We start from the raw sequence: 12,136 nt of genomic DNA, 5'->3' as shown, positions 1-12,136 counted from the left end.
GCCGCGAGGAGAGGGACCCCAGAGGGATAACCATGTTTGGAATTGAAATCCAAGGAGCAAAAGCAGTGAGGGGGGACAGAGAGCAGGCACGCAGCCGCCACTTAACATAACTCAGGCACCCAGATAAGCCGGGCGGCGTGGGGAGAGGGGAGAACAACCAGCTTTATCGCCGCAAACTCCAGCCGCACGCGGGGCTCCGCGCTGCTCTGCGCCCTCCTGCAAGGGGACGACGGCCACGCAGCACAAAAAAGGAGAAAGGTCGTCTCCTTCTCCCGCTGCAACCCCTAGCGATGGCAGGAATTTAGCAAAAGAAGAGAGAGTCGGGTCAGCGGGAAGGATTTCCCCGCGACGATGGGCTCTGCGGCACAGCCTCCCCACGGAGATGGGGCAGCTCCATCTGGCAGGGCATTTCAGACCACGGGGGTTGAGGTAAAGCACAGACGCACATTTTTGTTTGCAAAAGGGCAGGGTTAAAGTAAATGAGCTGCTGGGACACAGCTTTATCTATTGTGAAGAGACTGTCCTGCAGTTTTGGAGCGCAACGCTGGGAAGCGCGCGTTGCGGGGACATCCCAGCCAAGGGAGGACTCTCACCCCATAGATACCAGGCTCTCAAACTGCATTTTCATCACATATGTGGCAGAAAGGATGTGCTTTTGAGCAGGTCTCCTATTTTCACCCCCACTAAAACAAGTAGCACAGGTGCTGGCAGAAGGTAAGCTCCTGGGGAAGCATCACCTCCCGCTGCAATTCTCTGTAGTCATTCATACAGTGGGGCTTCGTTCACCACGAGGAGGAAACACGAACCCTTTCTGCTCAGGGAAAATGTGTAAAATCAGCTTTTCCCCCGCTTCGAGTGCCGTGCTCCACAAAGGCAGGGTCCCCCCGCTGCCAGGAAGCAGTCGCATTTCAGGCATTGACGCAACGGGCACGGTCAGTCGGCAGCATGAAGTCAGCTTGCATGGGTCAGTGGAGTAGGGATTGGGTTTCAGGGCTGGTTGTGTTTCAGGACGAGCTCGCAGCTGCCCTGCCTAACGTGCCATTCTCGTTGGCACCGTGCACTTAAAGCCACACCATCAGTTCTTCCACTACTGGAACTTACACTGCTTTGCGGCAGCCTGGAGGAATTCATCATGGTCTCAGAGAGCACAATTTATCTCTATGATGCCTAGACCACATGCAATGCAGAGCACTACTACTCCGAGGAGCAGCAAGGCTTAACCAGTATATCCTTAGGTCTCTGCAAAATCAGCATTATACGGGGCCCTCTTTCCAAGACAGGCTGACATTTGATGTAACAGAGGGTTGGGATATCAGGATTGGGAACTCTTAAGAGAAAGATTCATGAGATATTTGAGACAAAAAATGATCTGCTGTGAATAGCGATGCTGAACGACATCAGAAGCATACAGAGCTTACTAGCTTCACTCCTCAGTTAGGTAAATTCTTGTGGTAGGAGATAGTCTGGATCACAAAATTAACAACTCCTCAGGACAAAGACAGTGTTTCCCCTGCCATCTTCCAAAACATGCCTCACCTAGAGGAGAGCAGCAATGTCAGTGCAGCCTTCAGTACATCCCGGAGTGGGGCTTTCTTTACAGCATTGGCACTTCCAGTCAGGGTCAAGCACGTGCCCTCCTCTGCCTCTTGATACCAGCGCTACAATTCGCACCATTTAAAGCCTGTACTGCTGAGGGTGCAGAGCAGAGAGCCCCAGGCAGACAGCTTCAATCCCACACCAATAACAGCACAAATCTCTCATTATAAACGATAAAATTTTCCTGCTGGGCCTGAACGCAGTGATGGAGTGAGAACAGTACAGCTTTTTAAAAGGTAGATCTCTGAGCACCCTGTCGAGATGAGGGCTTTTCAGGCCCACTTTTTTGATAGAAAGGTGTGCAAAATGGTTAAACCACCAAGTCTCTGGTCTTACTTTCTCCCTTGGGAGCACGGGGGCCACACAGACCATCTTTGCAGCCTGTCCAGCTTTCCATCCAGCGAGAGTTCAAAGCACCGCCGTGGTTTTCTGAAACATTTTGTTTTCATGCCTTGCCTGGAATTAGCACACATGCCTTCCCATCTAGGGATGCTGGGGTTCATCTGAGTTGAGCGTACTGAAGTCGATACTGACTCCGGGAGAAAAGCTCAACACAAAATAAAAGCCCAAAGCCACCTGGAATCAAGAGAGCAAAGACACATGGAAGACTTGAGCAGCGCTAAAACTCCGTGCTCGAAGAAGGCAGGTAGGCATTACGACAAAATGAGCCTGTGAAGAAGACAAAACAGACATCAACCTTTTCAGCTTTGAAACTGGCAGTGTGTAAGGAGTTATTCTGCTGCTTACCCGCATGTAATGAACTCAGCCAGTAGCGCTTCACGCTCAGTCACACATGGTGATGCAACTCAGGTGCAGCCTGCACTATTTTTGGCAGCTGTACTTGGCATTATCCTCTATCCTTGAGAGCAGCCCCGTATTGAGAGATTATCAGTACAGCAGCTGCGTGGTTATTTTGCTCAGGATGCCTACAGGTTCACTGCTGATCCAATAAACCAAAAGCAAGTTCAATCACCTGCATTGAGGACCTTGATGGCTTCAAGTCAGAGAGGACATAATTAAACGTGTCCTTTTTGATTTATTACGTGATGCATTACTGACAGCAGATTGCCAAACTAATCTACACAGTAATAAAACCTGTAGCTCCAGAATATCCACCTGGTGTTTCAAGTCACATTGGATTTACAGCACTGCTCCAGACAAGCTCATGGTAAATCACAAGTGGAAAAAGATGTGTACTGTATTTAGTTGAAACACTACTCCACAGTTTAGTCACATTTCCTGCTACTGCTGCATTTTGAGTCCTTGTAGCGACTGAACACCCTGTGCAGAACAGGGTCTGGCATCAGTCCCCCGTTCAGGCCTTGAATCCACCCCGTAGGATTCCAGTAGCTTTCCAGTATTGGTTACACACTGGTATTGCAGCATCCTACTCATCATCTTCCTTCCAAAACAAAAAATAATAATAATAAAAAAAATCAAAAACATCTGCCATGCATTTACCTTCATGCAGATCTAGGTGTGCCTAGAACTTGTTTATGGAACCCATTTTATTTTATTTTTTTTTAACCTTTCCTGGATCATATTTAAATAGCACTCCACTCTCCCCTGCCTGGATCTTTTACTCTGTGCCATCACTTCCAGACAAGATGTGCAAATACAGAATTGGTGCTGATCCACCTTGGAACAATGAATGCCAGGAGGAGCACTAGGGCCCTGCTCCCAAGCGAGATACAGTGCCACGCGAGACTTAAACACTTTTTGCCAGAGCTACACCTGTGTCCTTTCTTTAGGCTGAGAGCCAACACAGGCACAACTTCTATCTGAAGAAAGTAGACAAGCAACGCAAAGCTAAGTTTAACAGCCCAGCTTGTCCCCTGCAAGCATTTTTAAGTACATTTCCTCAGACTTCAGGACCTTTGTGAAACATCCTAGAAAGCAGAGCGTGAGCTCCTTTCAGTTAAAATTTCACAGAAATGTTAAGTGTCACATATTAACATTCACAGTCTCATCAGTGCTAGCCCAGATTATGGGACCCCCAGCAGGCAGAGAAAAAAATCACTACTGCACCCATACCTGCAGAAGAATCAAAGCACAGTGGACAAGCAAGACAAAGCACAGATTTTGTATCTTCAGTTTCTGAAAAGAAAGTTCTGCAGAAAAAAAAAACACACAATGATGCTACCTTAAAGCCATGGGACAAAGGAAGAACCAATATAGGACTGTACAGAGATATAATATGAAACAGAAAAAGGAACCCATGTGTGACAAAATTCAACTATCCTTTTTTCCTCCAGATTATAAGAAGGAATCACGAGGCCACAACCACCTTCCCAGTGCTGTGTCACCCAGGTGAGGAAAGAGCCAGAAAACAAAAACCCACATGCACCCTCTAGCACAAGACCAACCCAACAAAAACTAGGCACAAACAGCCCCTCTTAATTCAGGCAAGTTATCAGTTTGTGTATCTGCAGTCCTTTGCTTCCTTTCCTCTTAGAGAACTGTTAGCTCAAGAATTTGAGGTGGATATAAGAAGTTCTTAATTCTTCGTTATAAAGAATTACACTTGAATCCTATGGTAAAACAACTCTGGTAACACAGCTTTAACTTCTGAGTAAGAGAAAGCAAATTCAGTTTTGACTCTGAGGAAAGTTGCTTTCCTGAGACTGGTTGCCTTTGTACAAATATAGTTATAGCTAGTCACAAGCAGACTACAAGCAGCACTACAAGCTTCAGCATGACTTTGCTGAAAGCAGTAACGTAACAGTGTTGTTAGCATGATTTCTCAATTTGCATCAGAGGGAAAACCCACTGAAGACCCACCTGTTCATCCCCAAAACAGAAGAAATTCGCGTTCTCATTTCAATTAAAGCTTTTCTCATTCTCCCCATTACGACAGCACACTGGTTTTGGATGACCATCGTCACTTTTTATTCAAAAAGAAACCAAAGTCAGGAACACTGGTCATTTTAGACTTTTAATTAGAGGGGAAAAATATACTTTTTCTATAACGGCAATAAAGAGTTAATAGTGGAAAAGCTGCAGATGTATACACCATAACTAGTCTACATTAAAGACTCTTATAAATACTTTGTTCATATTTGTCCCTTGAAGTAACTTGCAGAAATAGTTTATTTTTCAGCCTTCCAATCCACCAGTCACACAACAGCCATCATCATCTGAAAGAGAAAGAAATGCGTAAAACACAGGATAATTAAGTCTCTAGTCACTAATGAGTGTTGTATACAAACAGCCCCCATCTGCTCTTAAACTGGTTTCCAGAACTTCCTTCTGAACTCCAGGAATATATCACAGTTAACGATGTACCTTTCTAACGAGGTTAAAACAGGAAAAGATTTTCCTCCCTCCATTGTTTGACTTTTGCATTTGAGGGGACAGGGAGACAATATCCTACCATTAGAAATCTGAATTGAAGTTCAGATCTGCTGAAAGAGAACAGAGGCAGAGAGGCAGAACCCACCAGCCTCACAAGGACAGCAGTAGTCAACGAGGTTTACTTTGTATTCCCTCTCTTAGGGTAGATTTGCCCTTTGTCATCTCAGACAGTACTCTGTACTTTCCAGTGGCACCAACAGAGATGCCAGAGCACTTCACAGGTAGAGAATGTTCCTGAAGGCTATACTTACCACACTCGCAGTCCTGCTCATCTCACTCATATCTTGAAGCCCAAAGCTCTCATACACTCTTTGTGGGCTTCAATTAGGTGCCCGCAATTTTCTTCCCCCTTCTCAATGATGCTGCAAAACAAAAAGATTTCCAATGTTCAACAAGAAAACATTATCTTACTATTAACCAAATCCACAGAGCTGACGAGCTGTTGGGAACAATCAAGAAACCCTATGAGGTTCCAGAGATCTTTTTGACTATCCTGTCCAGGGTAGCACTGTTTTGGAAAATTCAATGCTATTCCAAAAAGCTGCCCAAGCGTGGAGTGGTGCGCTTAAACTCTGATGAGCTGCATAACAATTTCCTAAACAGACCAACGCTACACTGGGCAAGTCGAGACTGGAATTTTGTTATATAACACGAGGCTGTCACCTCACTTTATCGAGCGTGCTCATCTTGACAAGAAAGAAAGTTTCAAATTATTCAGTAGAGAAGAAATAAGCTTTCTATAATACACAACAGATGGAGACTAGCTTGACCAGTAAATGACAGTTTAAACCAGCTTTAGGTAGTATTTAGGGATTCTGACACACACACACAGTCTAGTTACTCTTAAAAAAAAAAAAAAAAAGGCATTACCACAAACAGTAACTTTCAGTATTACTCATCCCTCCAAGTGTCTAATACCTTATCGAATAGCGGTAAAAGCCTATCATCACTGGCATAGAGCATACACCACAAAAACACCTCAGACTTGCTTTCTGGTGACTCGCAGAGCACTCCTGGCCTCAGGGGTGGGGGCTCCACCACCCTGCAGAGTGCAGGTCACAGATCTGGTCAACCCCCGTCTGCCAGACACAGGATGCTATTTTTTACTGACAATTACTGACAGAGAGAGAAATTAGTCAGTTGTGAGTAACTAAAAGGTCTAAATTACATTTTAGTTACTAAAATGTAACTAAAACTTCTTCTCCTCCCAGTATTTAAGCTTTGTTACAGGTGAAATTGCACCACAGTCGCCCAGGGTAACTCCATTTGCTGCATGACTTATACCCTACCACCCTTTTTCTCAGATGGCCATGGACACACCTTTAATTTATCACGTAACTAGACTCACGTGCCTAACTTTGGCAGAAACACCCTGTTGGCCTTATTCCATCTGCTGAAAGACGCTTCTACAACCTTTCAGGTTAAAAAAAATTGAATAAAAACGGTTTAGCCTCACAACTAATTTACTGTCTCAGACAAAGGACCGGTGTTTTGGGGTACATTTCATGGTAATATGTAGTGATAGTGACGAAGCCTGTGGATATAAATGCACTGAAAGGTGTCACTGTCGATGTTTGCAGCTCTGTGAGGACTGCAAGCAAACAGAAAGCATTGCTTTATTAGAAAAGCAGCGTTCAGAAGAAGGTAATATAAGCATTACCAGGCTCTGGCACTCCTTTTCAGCCAACTAACAGCTGTGAAGGAGCTTTAGGAGCTTTAACACCTCCTCGGGGAACCTGCCTTTAGGGCAAGCCACCAGCCCTGCACCTCCTTCCTCGCAGCCATGCCGTGAGGCGCCCACCCCGCCTGCACACCCCGGGCTGCCCGAGGGGAAGCCCCACGGCCCGGGGAGGGCACTCACCAAGCATCCCTCGCCTTCTTGGTGTCGGGGCAGGCACAGCAGGGCTTCAGCGGCTGCTTCTGCCCCTTCGCCTCCCCGCCGCCCTTGGGCTCGCAGCTGGCGGCCGCGACCGACGACATGGCGGCACCGCGCGGGACGGCTGAGGAAGGGGGGGGAGTGGAGGGGAAGGGGGCGGCAGAAACCGAGCCGAAGAGAGCCCAAGCGAGCCGGGACGAGCCTCCCGGTGCCGGTAGCGGTCCCTGCCCGCCCGGGAAGCAAACGGAGAGGACAGAGGGGTGCTTGGGTTCCGGGTGAAGCGGCGCGGCTGGGCGGGCAGCCCGCGGCTCGCCGGGAGTTGTAGTGTGCGGGCGCCATGGCGCCGCCCCGCCGCTGGGCGCTGGTGTGAGGCGCTAAATGCTCTCTGCTTCAACAAAGCAATTCAGCTCTTTCCAAAGCTCCTGATTTTCATCACATGCATAGCTGAGGCTTCCTATTTTCACCATCAAGGCACCTCTGTGGCACCCTGTCAATGCATCTCCTGGAAACACAGGCTCCTTCCTGAGGGGGCTGCCTATGCACTGCCATCCTACCTCCGAAATGGTGGCCTGTGACACTCACCTAATCAGCCACCTGTTTAATTAACCATCAATCTCAGCTCAGTGGCCTGTCCCCAACTATCCCTTTTTGGCAAATAACGCTGTTCAGGCTGACCCATTCCCACCCAGCCACCAGGTTCAGCACACGTACCCTGTGAGGCCATGCACTTGGGCATGATGACCTGGAAGATGCACAGATCATATATGGTGACTACGATATAATTTTCCCAAATATATGCAAACATGATGCAAGGTGGAGCTCAGAGTGAAACTCCTATTGAAATGTTGCATCAACTGTCTAAAGCAGTGTCTTGCTATCGCTTTGTGTGTGTTCATTTACCATATTAAGCATGTTTCCCTTTCAAGTTAACTAGTTTTCTCTTTTCTTTCTAGAGCTTTATCTACTGGCCGCTATCCAAAGGCCTGGAGTTGGTGGTAGCAACACAAACTCTGAAGGAAAGTGTGTGGTAAAAACTTCAAAAAGGTTTTTTCGAAGTCTGCAAGTGAACTGTGTCTTTTATTCAACAACATCTTCCCCCCCAAAAAACACATTTCATACTCTAGATGGAGGTACAGAATATCAAAGGTAGTGGGGGTGAAAATGTAAGCATGGATGGTTAATGGTGCTTTTTGTTATCCATTTGTCCTCTGCCTGCTGACAGTAGTAGGTAAATTGTACTAAGGAGTATGTGTCACGATGAAGAAAGTCATCAGCAAGTCAAAAAGGAATGGTTGAGGGCAGTCTACACAGCTGAGACTGCTGGAAAATTGTCAGATCCAGTACCCAGGAGGGAATTCCAAGGAAGTTCAGTGAAAATCTCTGAGGCTCTGAAAGAGGTAATGAAAAAAAAAAAAGAGGTTCCTCAATCTACCATATCATTTGGCAGCCTGGTGCCACACGTGGGAGTAAAAGGAATACAGATAGCACTGAACGTTTACAGCTCTGAGTTTAGAGGAGTAATTGGTGAATTGGGAGAGATTGCTCAGTTTCCATGGGGATACAAATTATTTTCCCTGTATGGACTTTTATCAGAATTAAAGAACGTGTAGTCACAACACATAACGTGTAAGCCTCCCAGTAGCACTGCAGTCTATGTATGTACAGCTTCTTTTACCTTCAGCCTCAGACAACTGAAAAAATGGTTGTCTAAAAAAAGAAGTAGTTGTCTGTTAAAGAGATTCAAGTGGGCAGACTTTTCAAGGAACCTCAAAAATACATTTGTGTTCATTGTTATGTAGGGTAAACCCCTATTCAATATCAGTTGAAAGCAGCAGCCTAGGGTAGTCTTGGGTTTTCCAGATTTCTCACACTTCTGATATACATAACATAAAGATGAATTTAAATGTGGAAAATCTGTGTGGTGAAACAGAGACAAAGGTATTTTGATATCTTCCCCACAGTGTCTATTCTAGGAACCATTAACCCTTTACCACCTTGAAGGAAAAAAAAAAAAAAAAAAAAAGCCTGTTTAACATTGATCTAGAGAAATATTTTTGTCTTTGATTTAGTGTAAACATAAGACAGCTACTGCCTCAGCAGCCCAGTCAGCCATACAGTATGTCTGATTGTCAAATAAATTGTCTATATTTTTGGTCAACACTTAAATACACATGCTATGAAAAAAGGACTTGAAACGTCCGAGCAAAATGACTTGTCAGGGCCCACCTGCTTATCACGTTAACTGCCTGGGTACAGGATAGAGCATCTCTTTTTGATCATAGTTGCAGATCTGCAACTGCCACATGCCGTCTGCTCAGCAGCGTGACCTGAGTGAGAACGAAGGATAGAAGGACCTTTGCTCTGGTCTTGTACGACGGAAGAGGCTCTAAGGTGGTTAATTACAGCCCCTCTAAGTTTCAAACTCCATCTTTAGGTGAAGGTGACTGATTCTCTAAACTTGGGCTAAAATCACTTTAAAATGTGATGCACCAGCCCCTTCCCTGGCTGAAAGGCAAATCCCAGTGTTCCAGGACTACGGCATGAATTCTGTATGCAGGGATTGTGTACAACAGCACTGCACTGTCCCCTCCTGGGAGATCACCACAGAAGGCTGTATGGGGACAGCAAGTCCTTAAAGAAAACAGAGTAGAACCAAGATTACTTTTAAGGCATTTCTCTCAGTGTTAATGCCCTGGATGAGTTTAGCACTGCAACAGATCATCTCTTGCCAGAAATTCAGCCAAACCTTCCAAGTTTCAAAGGCTGGAGGTAGATGGCAGTTTACAAGATTGCAGTCGCTTTCAATTTCAGAAGCAGAACTGAACTGCTGCCTCCCACATCCCCAAGATTATGGGGTCTCATGCAGGGACCAGGGCTCTGAGACCCATCCCTCTACAGTGAAGAAAATGGTGACCCTCCCATAACAAAAGGCAGAGAAGAAACTTTTGTCCCGATCAAAATTTGCGGCAGAAATAACGTCAAGCATTGCCACCACTACTTCTGCTAAGAAACCAACATTTTTATAGAACAGGTTAGACTTCGTTTCCAGCAGTGACTGACCTTTCTATCGAAATCTGGATGTTGGTATAGAAAAATATATATATATATATATATATATATATATATATATATATATTTATAAAGAATTGTAATGTCTTTCTCGCATTTTTGCTGTAAATCTCTCCCCAGTTTGTCCTAAGGTTATCATCGCTTTGTGTTATGCCTCTTTCTTCTTTTCACTTCCCACTGAAAGAATATCCAGCCATATTAGTAAAAATTACGAACTTGCCTTACAACACCCTAAAAGCCAGATCAGCACATTCGGTATGCAATCACCGTAGCAACATCACAAAAGAAGGAAGCTGGAATTGTGTGCTGTGACACAAAACAACTTGCGCAGGCTTAGGAGGCAAAGGCAACTGGGGCTGTGGCCACACGGCAGCTTTTTCACAGCACACATGTGCCCCAGCTGATGCTGGATGCACATTTCCAGCACAGCCAGCTTGCTTCGATGCTTGCTGGGATGGCAGGTCAGCTGCCCCCCTTCCTGGAGGGAACAGCAAAGAAAATCCAAGCCCTCTGGGATACACCCCACTGCACAGGCTGGTGGGAAGGAAGGGTCAGGCACTTGCACACAGATGGCTGCTTGTCCTACCAACAAAAAATGGGAGAGGGGCTGAAGAAGAGAAGTGTGTATCACCTGAGAGTTTGTATGCTTAGCAGCTGAGAAAATCCTAGCCTGTATTTGGAAAATAACATCACTAATCCTCCAAAAGACGTGAATCTGCAAAGGGCTGTCTATCTGTGCTCATTAAATTCTCAATTTTCAGTTAAAAAAAACAGAAAAAATGTCCAAGCTTAAAAACATTTAGGCATGAACAAGATATACATTAGTCACCTAAGAGGAAGTCTTGCTATCCTCAGATATTTTCTCCACTACAGAGTTAACCAAAGCAGCTGCATATATAGATATTCCCAAACAGGAAACCTCTTTCATTCTCACTTCTCATGACTTGAAGGAGTAAGACTTTTAAACTTCTGCATCACCCCTGTAGAAATCACCCGAACTGATCTGAATGCGGCAGCTGAGCCACCATAAATACAGCAGTTCATGCATGCATGGACGATCTCCGATTAGTCACCCCACAGAGGGCAAATGCTCCCTAAGGTCTGTGCTGATGCACTACAGGAAATCTCACTCAGAACCCAAGTCCTCTGGCCTATGTATTGAAGAAAAATGACCCCTGTAAAATATTCCATAACACCAGCTTCTCTTGATGATTTTTCTGCAAACCAGGCTGTGTCACTGAACAACTCTGATGAATGGTGTTCAGCTGTTGATCAGCTGAGAAGTGGTGATACAGGAGGTTCACTTTTTGTCTATTACACACATTACAGTCATCCCTTTTTCCCCTTAGCATTGCTGCTGTTAACAATTTCATTCTGCCTGGTGCAGTGCCATTTCGATGTCAGTGCCAATAGCAAACCTTGCTTGTTTGAGTCTATTGAAGTCTCTCTCGATCGTGTTTTATGAAATGTGAGCTCCACGATAGCAAATAATTTAACAATCACAACAAATCATAGAAGCTAAATGGAAGCCTGGAAGGAATACTACTTAGTATTTCCAAATATATGAGCCTTTCCATTTTTGACATGTCACTGACTGTGGCTGCAAGCTGCTTGTCAAGAGCAGGTAGCATTATATATCTTCTAAATCCATTTAGACTCCCCACAGCTCTTACTTGCTGGGCAAAGTTACAAGACAATGTAGAAAATGGAATCTCTTAAGCTATTGCTTTCACATCAGTGGTGAGTCTAGATTTCAACTTCAAATGCCCAATTCTCCCACAGTTGATTTCTTCTGCTTTTCTTCTGGATGATCCAGGAGAACTTTTGAGTTTAATGAGCATTATTGGTACTTTCTGAAGAATATCTTTAAAAACCTCATTCCCACCAAAAACCAACTGGACTTGACTACCTGAGTGCTTAAGGTCAGATTTTAAGACCAGCACGTTGTGCAGAATTTTCTCCAAGTAACAAGTTGGTACTTATTCTGTGTAAAAAATACTAAATTTTACTCCAGATTGGTGCATCATTAGCTTCAACTACTCCGGTCCCTTATTAAAAACCCAGAATGGGTTCCTCTGAGTCTGACTCTCCTAAAGGTCATCCAAAAATTTACATAGGGTCAAAGAGGGGATGTTTTCAGATCAGCATGCTAAAGGACAAGTTCCTATCACGCTGTCACAGTTGATGTATCAAGACAATGGCAATGTGCTCTAGATCCTGCACTGTGTTCTGTTTCGTTTC

The 12,136-nt window shown here is 45.0% G+C and overlaps 1 protein-coding gene across 1 annotated transcript; it reads right to left on the bottom strand.

Moving 5' to 3' along the window:
- Nucleotides 1–4,518: 4,518 nt before the first annotated feature.
- Nucleotides 4,519–7,124, bottom strand: COX17 (cytochrome c oxidase copper chaperone COX17). Its single transcript, XM_013102842.4, has 3 exons — nucleotides 6,812–7,124; nucleotides 5,202–5,312; nucleotides 4,519–4,733 (listed from the first exon to the last, which is right to left on the bottom strand). The coding sequence occupies exons 1-2, from the start codon at nucleotides 6,928–6,930 to the stop codon at nucleotides 5,228–5,230; spliced, it is 204 nt and encodes a 67-aa protein (XP_012958296.2). The 5' UTR covers nucleotides 6,931–7,124; the 3' UTR covers nucleotides 4,519–4,733; nucleotides 5,202–5,227.
- Between the last annotated feature and the right edge of the window lie 5,012 nt (nucleotides 7,125–12,136).

This window comes from Anas platyrhynchos, chromosome 1 (genome assembly GCF_047663525.1).
Source record: "Anas platyrhynchos isolate ZD024472 breed Pekin duck chromosome 1, IASCAAS_PekinDuck_T2T, whole genome shotgun sequence".
Lineage (NCBI taxonomy): Eukaryota > Metazoa > Chordata > Aves > Anseriformes > Anatidae > Anas > Anas platyrhynchos.
This window is presented reverse-complemented; position numbering and strand designations above follow the sequence as displayed.